The 13,230-nt window shown below is 33.2% G+C and overlaps 1 protein-coding gene across 7 annotated transcripts in view; it reads right to left on the bottom strand.

Annotated features, from left to right (window-relative positions):
* Positions 1 to 13,230, bottom strand: part of Ptpn13 (protein tyrosine phosphatase non-receptor type 13) — a 201,942-nt gene that overhangs the window by 13,305 nt on the left and 175,407 nt on the right. For all 7 annotated transcript variants that reach the window (XM_076864474.2, XM_076864476.2, XM_076864480.2 and 4 more), the window contains 5 exons: positions 12,341 to 12,402; positions 8,847 to 8,940; positions 8,082 to 8,219; positions 7,444 to 7,532; positions 2,057 to 2,100 (listed from right to left, as the gene is read on the bottom strand). In XM_076864474.2, coding sequence (XP_076720589.2) covers positions 2,057 to 2,100; positions 7,444 to 7,532; positions 8,082 to 8,219; positions 8,847 to 8,940; positions 12,341 to 12,402 — 427 coding nt within the window. The remainder of the gene's footprint in view (positions 1 to 2,056; positions 2,101 to 7,443; positions 7,533 to 8,081; positions 8,220 to 8,846; positions 8,941 to 12,340; positions 12,403 to 13,230) is intronic.

Here is a 13,230-nt window from a genome sequence, read left to right as displayed (position 1 = left end):
GATGTTTTTCTCTGCTCTGATTCATTGCAGGCTGAAATTAGTACTTCATTAGTAAGTTCTGTATTCATGAGGTTGATTTTGTCCTCTAGATATACACTTTGTCTGTAAAGATGTATTTTGGGATTCTTCCATAAGGCTTTCCTTTCTTTCTCATTCTTTTTTTTTTTTTAAATTATATATGACAGCAGAATGCATTATGATTCTTATTACACATATAGAACATAATTTTTCATATCTCTGGTTGTATACAAAGCAGGTTCACACCAATTCGTGTCTCCATACATGTACTTTGGATAATAATGATCATCATGTTCTACCATCATTTCTAACCCCATGCCCCATCCCTTCCCCTCCAACCCCTCTGCCCTATCTAGAGTTTATCTATTCCTCCCATGCTCCCACACCCTATCCCACTATGATTCAGCCTCCTTATATCAAAGAAGACCATTGGCAGTTGGTTATTTGGGATTGGCTAACTTCACTTAGCATTATCTTCTCTAACTCCATCCATTTACCTGTAAATGTCATGATTTTATTCTCTTTTATTGCTGAGTAATATACCATTGTGTATATATGTCACATTTTTTTAATGCATTCATCTATTGAAGGGCATCTAGGTTCTTTCTCATTCTTTTGAATAACTGCTCAGTATTTCATTGAATGAGTACATCCTAATTTACTGTTTCTCTTAGGCATTTTGCTACTATAAACAAAAGTGCAATTACATATTCTATGTAATATTATAAAAGAATAATCTTCCTGCAGAAATGTCTTTGCACAAATATGGCACCGGGACCAATTCTTAGAAATAAAATCACTTGGTTTGAAGGATATCTATCACATTTCTTTGACTATTATCCCAATCCATGGATACATTATTATTTTGTTTATACTAAGAAAGACATAATATTAGTGATTCTAATTACAAGATCCTTCATGATTTAGAGAAGTTAAAACAAAATAAGTCCATACAAGAAATAGCAATATGCAAAAAATTTATATTTTAATATAATTTCCAATTACTTTTTCAAGAGATTACACTAATTTACTGTTCCTCTTCCCCCTCTCCCTGTCCAACAAAACACAGTAGGTGCCTGTTTATTGACACCCTCCTTTTGGATATTTGGTAACTATTTGGCATAAAATTGTATGCACTACTTCATTAATAATATGTACTTTACTGTCTTAGTAAAAACTTCACTGTTAATTTTCCTTTTGAAGAAAGAACAAATAGCACCCTCTGACTTCCTGATTATCATCTAATATGAAGCAAAATTGTATATAACCTGCAGGTCTTTTCAGATAAATAGTGTTAAAAAATCTTACCTAGATTAGAAACTGTTTTCAGAAAGAAAACTTTGGTGGGGTTTCAAAAAGTTTCTTACCTTCTTTGGTTTCATTTAATTAATAAAAATTAAAATGTTTGAAAATGCAGAAAAATAGAGGAAAGCAAATTACCCATAATCCTAGCAGGAAAAGAAAATAACTATCATTACTGTTAGCATGTTTCCCTTTTATTTATTTTTGATGTGCTGGGGACTGAACCGAGGGCCCCATGTGTTCTACTCAAGTGCTTTACCTCTCTGCTACATCTGCCACCCACTTCTTTTTCATTTTTAGATAGAGGTCTCTCTAAGTTGCCCATGCTAGCCTCAAATTTGAGATTCATCTGTTTCAGCCTCTGGAGTAGCTAGGATTACAGGCTCGTGCCACCATTGGTTGAAATACACTTTATTTTAAACCACTCTTTCATTTTTTAAATTTTTGTAGAAATCTCTGTTTTAATAATGTGTCCTTCACTGCCCTCACCAAAGGTTAAGAGGATATTGCTTTATTGAAGCAACTATATAGTGAACACATTTTCACATGCTCATAGAACTTCCTTAAAATGAAAAATTTTAAACATTCTTAATATTCAACCATAGTTTCATAATTTACTCAACAATGTTCATTTTATTGGAAAAGAAATGGAAATCTTCAGAGTATTTCCTGGGCGGGGGGAAAAGAAAGAGAAAGAAAAAAAGAATGGAAGTATTACACTGAAAACTTTTCTTACCTTTCAATGTTTATTTTTTCTTCACAGCCATTCATTTTAGAAGACTACAATAAAGAAAAATAGAAAACCAAATTAGGTTACTAAACAATCTCATAATGTTTAATTAAACAAAAATTGAACAATCTCATAATGTTTAATTTTTTCTGTGAATTATTTCTTATATTTAATGTTACTGTTCACTCTCACAATTCAAAGACACATATGGCATTCAATTAATACAGACCAAACAGTGGCTGAGAACTTTGCAGTGGCCCAACAATTTTTGTTGGCCCCATTCATTCATCTCCTTGACTTTTCATTTCTTATGTGAGGGATATTAAAAGTAAAGAGGTAAGGAAAAAGCAAGGTGAAGATCTGAATGATCATTTAGATATGCACATTTGGCATATGCTTTTATATGGCTTCAATTTTTTAATCTGAAAATGAGCTGGGTGCAGTGGTGCCTATAGTCCTGGCTACTTGGGAGGCTAAGGCCAAGGGAGCAGTTGAATCCAGGAGCTCTAGGCCAGTCTGGGCAACACAAGAGAACCTATTTGAAATAAATATCTGAAAATGCCTCAAGTTTTAGTTTTAAATGTGCTATATCATCTTGCTTTTTATCAAACATCAATGATCTTGAACTTTGAGCATGTTATTTCTGAGATTCCAATACTGCCTAGGTAGTTTACTATAGTTAGGAGATGTCAAGTAGTATTCTCAAATGGTGAGTAAATCATACATTTGAACTTTTTTTTTTGGGGGGGGCACACTAGAGATTGAACCCAGGAGTGCTCTATCACTAAGCTACCTTCCCAGTCCTTTTAAATTCTAAGACCAGGTCTCATTAAGTTGCCCAGGCTGACCTTGAATTTGTGACCCTCCTACCTCATCAGCCTCCTGAGTTGCTGAGATTACAAGCCAAACACCACTATGCCTGGCAGGACAAACTATCTTAACAAATGGGAAATTCTTTTTATCTCATGACTCTGAATTATCTAGCTCCTCTGTACAATTCTTCTTTCACTTGCTAGGCTCAAACCCATGAGTCTCTCTTTCTTTCTTCTTTTTTTTTCCAGTACTGGGGATCAAATGCAGGGGCACTTGACCACTGAGCCACATCCCCAGCCTATTTAGTATTTTATTTAGAGACAGGGTTTCACTGAGTTTCTTAACGCCTCACTGTTGCTGAGGCTGGCTTTGAACTCACGATCCTCCTGCCTCAGCCTCCCCAGCCGCTGGGATTACAGGTGTGTGCCACCACACCCAGCACATGGGTCTTTCTTTTACTTCTTCAAAACTGCTCATCTCTTCCTGCCACAGACCTCTTCCTATGGGAGGCACTTTTGAAAGACTCATCAATGTTTTTTCCTCCTGAGCATGTTCTCATTCTAAAGCAGGTTTCCTGGGTTATTCTCTTTTGTAGCACCTTTTAAAAAACCAGACCCCCCGCCCAAAAAAAGTAAAAGATCTTATATAATTTGTAATTTCAAATGTAGGTTTTCCTCTTTTCCTCTCCACTAGACTATAATCTCCATGAGAACAGGAATTTTCTCTGTTCACCATTGTGGGCCTGAGACATAGAGTACCTTATATATTTAATAAAAACGTCAACTTTAATATGACTATTCAGTTATAAACTTTGTAGAGTTAAAGAACACACATAATTAATTTATCTTGATAACAATTTGGATTTATTTGAGGGAAATGTAGAATTGTTTTTGTTTCCTTTTCTTGGGGTGGTGGTGCTAGAGATTGAACCTAGGGATGATCTACTACTGAGCTATATCCCTAGTTGTTTTTATGGGTTGTTTTTGGAGACAGGATCTAACTAAGTTGCTGAGGCAGGCCTCAAACTTGTAATCTTCTTGCCTCAGCTTTCTGAGTAGCTGAGATTATATGCATGCACCACCATGCCCAGCTTAGGTGTAGAATTTCTACAGCTAAAGAAAAAAAAAGTAGACTATTTTTATTCATTGACAACTAAAAGGAAGTTTAGTCTTCATTTGTTTTGAGAACCTGCTTGGTTTAGTCTAGGTTGAAGTTTTTTCCCCAAGTAAAGTCATTGAGATTTTTTATTCCTCATTATAGTCTTTGTCTAAGAATCTACTATATGCGTAATAATTTTAAAAAGTATAAAGCCTTTTATAAGAGCCAACTGCTATTATTAACCTGAAAATGGTCAGTTTTGCCTAACTGGATGTAAACTACAGTGATACTGGTATTAACCATTTCTCACTGTTGTTATGAAGTTCACCTGAATATGGGGAGGTTTGGGTTAAGAAGATTGGAGGAGAAGGAGGAGGCAGCTCAGTATGGCCTTAAGAAAAAGATATATGATTTTTATTGTGGCCAACCTACATAAATATTAGTTAATAATTCTAATGCTCAGTGAGTCTAAATCCAGCAGGTGGAGAGTAGAGGTGCTACCTTCTGGATTTAGGACCAGCTACCTTATTTGTAGACCCCAGTATCAAATGAAGACACAGGATTTCTCATTAAAAAATTATTATGAACTTCAGGATGGCAAAGGCATAGCATAATATTAAATTAGAATTGCAGGGTTCCACTGGGCTCTGTGTGCCTGCACTGGTTGCATGGTAAAGCCATTATTGCCTAGAATCCACGGTCAGGCATGATTATCTTTTTAGGTGATAAGAGTCACTAAAAGTTTTGTGTTACATTTGATTAAAAATATAAAAGTATTTACAAAATAATCTAAATTAGAAATACAACAGGAAGCATACTGATGCATTTTAGTACAATGATGCTATACCTTTGGAGAACATGGAGAATCATCATCCTAGGTCTTTTGACCTAATGGGAAAATGTTTCAATTTCTTTTAGGAAAACTACATGTCCAGAGAGGCAAAAAGACCACAGTCTTTGGCATGGCATACAAGACACGTCAGGAACCAATAATGCCTGCTTATCTCTTCAGCTTTCCCTTTCAAGACACTGTGTGATAAACTAAGGTATTTATTTGCAATGCCTTAGTGCCCTGAACATTCCAGACTGATCCAGTCCTTTATGCCTTTGCTAAAGTGGCTCCATAGTATAGACTGCTCATGTCTGTCGTATTTCACTGTCAAATACCTTTAAAATGCTAATTCCTAGGAAGCTTTAATAACCCTATCTACCTACTCCTGTGTAGACTAGACATTTCTGTTATTTGTTTTGTTTTTGTTCTGGGGATTAAACTCAGAGGTACTTTATCACTGAGCCATTCCAGCCCTTTTTATTTTTCATTTTAAGACAGAGTTTCACTAAGTTGCTTAGAACCTTTGCTAAATTGCCCAGGGTGGCCTCAAACTTGGGATTCTCCTGTCTTACCCTTCTGAGCTGCTGGGATTATAGATGTGCACCTCTACACCTGGCTTCCTTCATTCTTTATAACTTCTTTAGAATTCCATATCAACATTTAACTGCACATGTACTTTACTACAGCTTCTAAAAAACTGCATTTACTTATTTAAACGTGTATGTTTTCCAAGTTGATTACTAGATTTTATCAGCAAATATAGGACAGAAACCATGATCTCTCTTCCCATTCTGTTATCCCAGCAAAATCAGGGTCTCAGACAAGATCAATATTAGCTAAAAAAAATAGTCTGAAACAATAACTTACAATAATGTATATAATTAGGATTCATTCTTTCATTCATAAATAAGATATAGACAATGACCTTGAGGACACAGCAAAAAAAAAAAAAAAAAAGCAATCTGGGGTGACAACAGAGGCCTAATTGGAAATTAGGCACTCTGAACTTCAAGCCTTCAGAACTTTGGGAAAATAAATTTCTGTAATTTTGAGACACCCCAAATAACAGTATTTTGTTATGGCAACCTGAACAGATTAAGACAGACTGCAAAGTCAAATGTCTGCAAAGACCAGACAAATAACAGAAATCATGGGAATGCATGGGTAGGGTGGTGTAGGACAATAGGAAATTGTGCAATTCATGAAAATGTGGTCATAGCATGCAAGCCACTTAAATTTTGTAAAATTAATTCTGCTTTGTGAGACCAGAAAGTTCACATTACAAAGATGAGGAACCTTTAATGCATTGTTTCTAAGAAATTTAAAATTTACCAGTAGATCACCAATTTAATCAGCTATGATATGTTCATACAAAAGAATAAGAAAGCAATAGAAAGTATGAAGAAAACTTATATGTATTCATATGGAAAGAGGATAGCAATTAACTGTTAAGTGAAAAGCAAGTTTTGAATAATGTGATAAATTTATATTAAAAATCAAATATGCACACATTATCTGTGCTTTTTCCAACACGCATAACAGAAGTTAAAAGTTTTAACAAAAATTGCCTCATGAATATGAGGAATGAATAAAAAAATTTTACATTTTTAAATAATTCTGTGTGAAATGTTTTTGTAATGAAGATATACTTTCAAAATCAAAACAACAAAAATGATAACTTGGAGTTTTCTGCCATAAACTTTTATTATTAAATCTTAGTTATAAATGAGAATCTATATAAGTTAACAAGTTTTTTTCTTTTTTCATGAAAAGGCATTTGATATGACATTTTTGAAATGGCAAAATTTCTATGTATTCCCTTAGTTAAGAGACTTTAGAACATAACGTTTTAAGTGGCACTCCTAGTAATAGTAAAAATCTAATTTAAGTCATCATGACTTAAATGTTCAGAAAACTTTTTTTTAAAAGAACCTATCAATGCTATAATTCCTAATATTCTGTAGTAGGAAAGAATATATAAAGTAAAACGACAAAAAGTATTATATTTTGATATATTCAATATGTATATAATCATTCTTGTAGATTAATAAATATTCAATAGATATAAGCTTCCTTGTATATACACATATTAAATATTTATAAATGTTTAGATATAATTATGTGCATATAAGATTGTAAGTACATGCATGGATGGTCAACTATTTTAAGAATTCAAGTCAGCAGAGCTTTGACAATTTGAAGATATGGAGTAGGGAGACTAAGAATGATAGAAGAGTTGTTTTAGAATACTAAGCAAGGTCAGATTTGTATAAATAGGATGATGCTGAGTTTGAGGAACCCTAAATATAATATGCCCACTATTTTATATTTTCTCTTAGCCCATTGTCCCAAAAGATCCGAAGATTTTAAATAAGAATTTGAAAGTTAGCCATTACACTTTTGAAAATCAGTTGTTTCTTTTTTCTTTTCTTTTTGAAGGAACTAAATGACGATTCTTTCTGAATGAGTAATGATTGATCTGAATGACACTTTGATGTAACATATAAAATTAATCTCCTTTTCCCCCCTAAATATAATTTGTCAATAAAACAAGCAACAATCTCAGATTATTTCACCTTCCTGGTTAAGACACACGATTCTAAAGAAGTTTAGTATTCTAGGCTGTTTATCTAGGTATTATTATCCTTACCTCAATAAAATCCTCAGGTAAAGGTGAGCCATCACAGTCTGTATCTTCTGCTCTCTCTTCTGATAACTTCCCATTTGTCTTTAATGTATCTGGGAGAGAAACATACAGGCCAAGAGAAACTAACAGAATTATTGAGGAAGTAGAAAAGTTTTCATCAGTCCTCAAAAGAAGGCAGTAAATAAACCAATATCCACAAATTGTTTCAGTGTTCTAACTGTAAATGTTAGAAACAAATGACATGGTACATGTCAGTCAGTATAAGACTTCTGGTTAAAATTATCTACATGGTAAAGCATGTGCTTAGCAAGCACAATCCACTGAGTTTAATCCTCAACACACACGCACACACACAAATTGCATGCCTTCACAATGGCTTATTATAATTGGGGGAAAATGTTTAGACCATCACTTCTAAAAATAAAAGTCATAATGTTAGTGATACAGTTTTTGATCTCATTAATAAGGTAATCTTCCCACAAATATGGAAAAGACAAAAATAAGAGATAAAATCATTTATTTTTAAAATATTACTCAACAATGAGGATTATGCTAATATTTTTCACATTTACTAAAAAGATGTTCCCTAGAGATTTCCTTGTACTCCTTAGAGTATCAATTTATTCATCTGGTTCATTTACCTGAAACAGAGGCATCTCTTGTAACATAATTTTGGTTTAAAAGATTCTGGGCTTCCTCATCGACAACATCCAGCAGAGATTGGATAACTTCAGCCTCTTGAGGATCATCATAAATGTCATCATCTTGTATGTTAGATTCTTGAAAAACAGAAATTTTCATGGGGTTTTACTTTAAAAATACTGACACAAGAAAGCAACAACATACTAGGTTTTTTTGAACTTTAAGCATCTACTTTGAAAAGCAGCTATGGTTACTAATGGGACTCAGTCATTTCTAGTCCTAGAATTAGTCTGGTGGCTCAAAGAATTAATCAAAACCAATGTTGGTGATATACCTTTCCATGAGACATTAATAATTTTAAGTTTATATTCTTAAATTAATCTCAAGTTATTAATTTGGGAAAGAAACACAAGTTATGTTATAAAGGTTATGAATATAATAGGTCACACAAAACATTCTCAAAGATAAATTTCCTAAACTATTAGGTAGTTTGTGAAGTGGTACTTCATAAAATGCAAGAAACACTATAAAACAAGACAGCTGTCTTTTCAATCATTTAAAAGTATTTCTAGTCTCAGAGATTAAACGAGATGGAAGGCATTTGTATGTTAATGCCATTAACTATTGGTTTTATGTTCTTTTATTTCTTTGAACAATCATCTTTCCTTTTAGAGCTACAGTAACATGGAAGGCAAATGAGAGGATACCTAATATTTCTTTTGTTACTTAAAATTTTAGGGGATTTAGAGTAATTGGATGACTACCTTTGGACCTGGTCAAGTTCGTTGATTCCTTCATCTGAGAAGGAGAATAATTTCCTTTAGGGTGCAAGGCTTGAGTTATTTCTTCCCCATTAACCTAAAGTATAAAACCAAAACACATCATCAGATTATTATGTTACCAATTTCCAGGATAAGGGAGGTGTGCACAATGCCCCTCTCTTCTTCCTTACTACAAAATTCATTTTATGTATTCCCATTTAGATCTGTGTTTCTAGAAAATACAAGTGTAATTAAATGTGCAAAGGGGATGAAGTTTTCCATCATCAAATATATCTGGAAACACTAGATTAAATAACATTAAATTAATATTTTTTATTCCAGGAATTCTTACAATACTAATATATAGTTGAGTTACTAAAAAGAAATATATTACATACAATATTAAATTTCTTGAATTGCAGAAGTCTCTTGCTTAAGGCATATTTTATGGAACCTGTCCTCCAAAGAATATTTTAGAAATACAAAAGCTTAAAAGTTGAGGGAAAGGGGAAAAAAAAATCAACTTTTTAATTATTTATGAGGCTGTTACATGGATATACACTCCAATTTAGTGATCTGATCATCTTGTGGGCTTAAACATTTTCAAATTTAGTCTATATCTCATGTGAATTTAAGAAAAAAAAACAACAATAATGGCTTCACTACTAGATAATAATGTAACTTCCTAATGCAATGGTAAACTGTGAAACACTTCATACAGTGTAACTTGTAGAAAGAAAAATGGGGCTGAGGTAGTGGTGGAATGCTTGCCCAGCATGCGCTAGGTCCTGGTTTTCATACCCAGCAACACATGCAGGAAAAATGAAAAAAAGATCTGAGCAAAAATGCAAAGTTTAATGATTAGAATAAATTAAAATAATTTTGTACAAATTAAGCTTGTGGTTTGCTCTGAAGGTCTTACTCTTTATACTAAGATAAAAAGGACATGTGGTAGATGCAACGCAATTATTTCTTCATAAAGAATGATGATATACATTGTTGGTGAGACTGCAAATTAGTATAATCACTCTGGAAATCAGTATGGAGAGTCTTCAAAAAATTAGGAATGGGGGCTGGGGTTGTGGCTCAGAGGAAGAGCACTCGCCTAGCATGTGTGAGGCACTGGGTTCGATCCTCAGCACCACATAAAAATAAATGTATTGCGTCCACTTACAACTAACAAATAAATGTTTAAAAAAATTAGGAATGGAACCACCATATGATCCAGCTACCCTACTCCTCAGTTTTTATTCAAAAGAACTAAAATCAGCATGCTATAGTGATATGGCCAATATTTATAGCAGCACAATTCTCAATAGCTAATTATGAACCCAGCCCAATGCCCATCAATAGGTGAATGGATTAAGAAAACCCAATGGAGTTTTAGCCATAAAGAAGAATGAAATTATGATATTTGCTGGTAAATGGATGGAACTGGAGAATATTGTACTAAGTAAAATAAAACAAACTCAGATAGTCAAGGATCAAATGCTTTCTCTCACAAGTAGAAGCTAGAGCAAAATAAGGGAAAAATTGAGAGAGGTTGGATATCATAAAGACAGAGGGAAGATAGTGAAGTAGAAGAAGGAGATGGAGAGGGAAGGAGGAAGTATGGGAAAGGGGAGGAAATGCAGAGTAAATATGACAAAATTAAATTCCACGCATGTATGATTGTGTCAAAATGAACCAAACTATTATGCACAACTATAATGCACTAATAAAAGAAAAAAAAAGAATGCTGATATAATGATGTCAGAAAGTTTCACTGGGAAAAAAAAAATAAAGCTTCCCTGGATCATGAAATCCATTTTTCATCAGAAATCTATATTATAGACATTTGCATTCAAGGACAGAACATTGTCAGGGAGGCTTCCTTTAAGATTTTTAACTCCAACAACAACAACAAAAGGGTCTGATTTTATAGTTTTATGTTAACTTAACAGAAATTCTACCCTTCTCTATTTCAACAACTTGCTGATGATTAAAAAGAAAATAAACACTACACAGCATGAATAATAATAGAAATACATGAAAATGCAGTTGCTTCGACTATGTGAAATTGAAGACCTTCTGAATTAACAGAGAATAGTGAGTGTTGTTATAACTCAATCTATACATATGCATATACTAAGAAATTTTAATTTTTGTGTCAGCCATGTATGCTGCAGTATTTTTTCTGAACTTGAAAAACTAAGTCACAAGTGTGAGATAACAGATGAAAGGCACAGAATTTTGGGCTTGTGGTCACTTAACTAATTTTCTTCTCCTATACTAAATCAAGCTCATATCCAGAATCCTGTTGAAATGATAAGACTTTCTGATTATTATAGGAACAATAAAACGTTTTACATGGGAAGACATTCTACATTTTACATTACAAGAAAAGACATTTGAGCAGTGAGGTTCAGAACAGATTGCATGGGATGAATGTAGGATAAAACAGTCCAACTAAATGAAGATTGGTGTAAATGAAGATCAGCTGTGATTATTTTAGAAATGTACATTACATGCCAGAAGAAAAATCATAAAAATAAATGTTAGCCAAACTGGCACACATGTAGACTTAAGGAAAGGCCATGAAATAAAATTTATTATGTGTTAAAATAGTTTTGTGAAATTACTCCCAGATTTCTCCACTAATCTTTTTTTTTTTTTGGTGGTGGTGGTACTGAAGATTTGAACCAAGGAATGCTTTACCGCTGAGCTACATCCCTGGTCCTTTTTATTTTTATTGGTTTTGAACAGGATCTTCACCAAGTTGCCAAGACTGACCTTGAATTCGTGATTTTCCTGCCTCAGCCTCCTCAGTTCTTGAGGATACAAGTGGACTAATTTTTTTTTTTTTTTTGGTACCAGGAATTAAACCCAGGTGCACTTAACCACTGAGCCGTATCTTCAGCCCTTTTAAATATTTTATTTAGAGACAGGGTCTTGCTGTTGCTTAGGGCCTTACTAAGTTGCTGAGGCTGGCTTTGAACTTGCTATCCTCCTGCCTCAGCCTCCTAAGCCTTTGGGATCGAAGGCACCCAACTAAATGTTCTAATCTTAAATGATTCAAGCTCTCATTTTATTATGTGATAAATTATTTCTTAAATCTTTCAAGCAAGTAAACTTGGCCACTACAGTTTTTCCTCAGAGTATAGATTTAATTAACACCTGCAGGTGTTAATGAGCAATTCTATTTTTATTTGCATTCTTTCTCTCTTACTGTGATCTATGAGAAAAACAAAAGAATTGTACACATTAATTAAAAAAAAAAAATCCCTACACTAAAGTTACCTTTTCAAGTAATTAGCTTATTTAAGAGCCATATGTGTGCCAAATAGTGTTACTTGTGTGAGAGTTTTGTTGTGTGTTTTACTTAGCAAAACCTATTATTTTACCAAAATATATCCTTACTATCAATACTTATATCTGAAAAAGACAAATATTTAAATATGAAAACATTTTGATTCAAAACACAAGTTGGTTATTTAGATTAAAAAGTATGACGTTACCTTGGAGAATGAATTCTTAGGAGTGAGGGCAGGTTGGCCAGAAGGTTCCACACTGTGATGGCCTGAAAGGAACAACTCAGGAAGTCAGGGGATAAGCCAGTCAAAACAAGAGACATCACAATAATTAAAGATACATGAAGATGTGAATTTCTGCTGCACAAAGTAGATATGTAAAAATATGACTCAAATTCAAAATCCTGGGGTTGAGGCTGTTGCTCGGTGGTAGAGCACTTGCCCAGAATGCACGGCCCTAGGTCCTTCCACTACTAAATAAATAAGTGGGAGAAAAAAGATTATATGATACATATAAAATAATGAAAGAAAACCCACATTTCTGAGGTTATTATTTTCTTAGTATACTAAAAAAGATCACATCACAAAGTGATTAAAAACAAGTAAAAAAGCCAACTTCTTAAAATGATTCACATAAAAGCTGAATTGGGGCTGAATGATTCAAGTGTGAGACATTAAACAGAAAATACCCCTATTGAATGGAGGAGGCATCACAGTTACTGTATTATATTCAATGTAGTATTTAAGGGAAGAAAACAAACATTTGTCTCATTTTAAAAAGAATATCACTTTAATACAGGAAAAGATATTATAGCTACAACTGAAAAAGACTTTAAATATATTTCCAAAACAAATATTAATTTTAGGTTTTAGACTATCAGTATAAAAATTTAATACATAGACTAAAAATGAGCAGATTCTCTTTTTTCTTATGATTAAAAGTCATATATTTATAGTTTAATCCATTAAATTATATTTTTAAGAGATTCAGATTAATATGATTGAATTTGGGAAAATTAAAACAACAAACACAGGTATATGAATCCAAGGATATCTACTTGAAAATGACCTAAAAATAATTCTACATAGAAAGATGA

The sequence above is a fragment of the Callospermophilus lateralis genome, chromosome 8 (assembly GCF_048772815.1).
Source record: "Callospermophilus lateralis isolate mCalLat2 chromosome 8, mCalLat2.hap1, whole genome shotgun sequence".
NCBI lineage: Eukaryota > Metazoa > Chordata > Mammalia > Rodentia > Sciuridae > Callospermophilus > Callospermophilus lateralis.
Note: the sequence above shows the minus strand (reverse complement) of the source record. Positions and strands in the feature narration are given on the sequence as shown.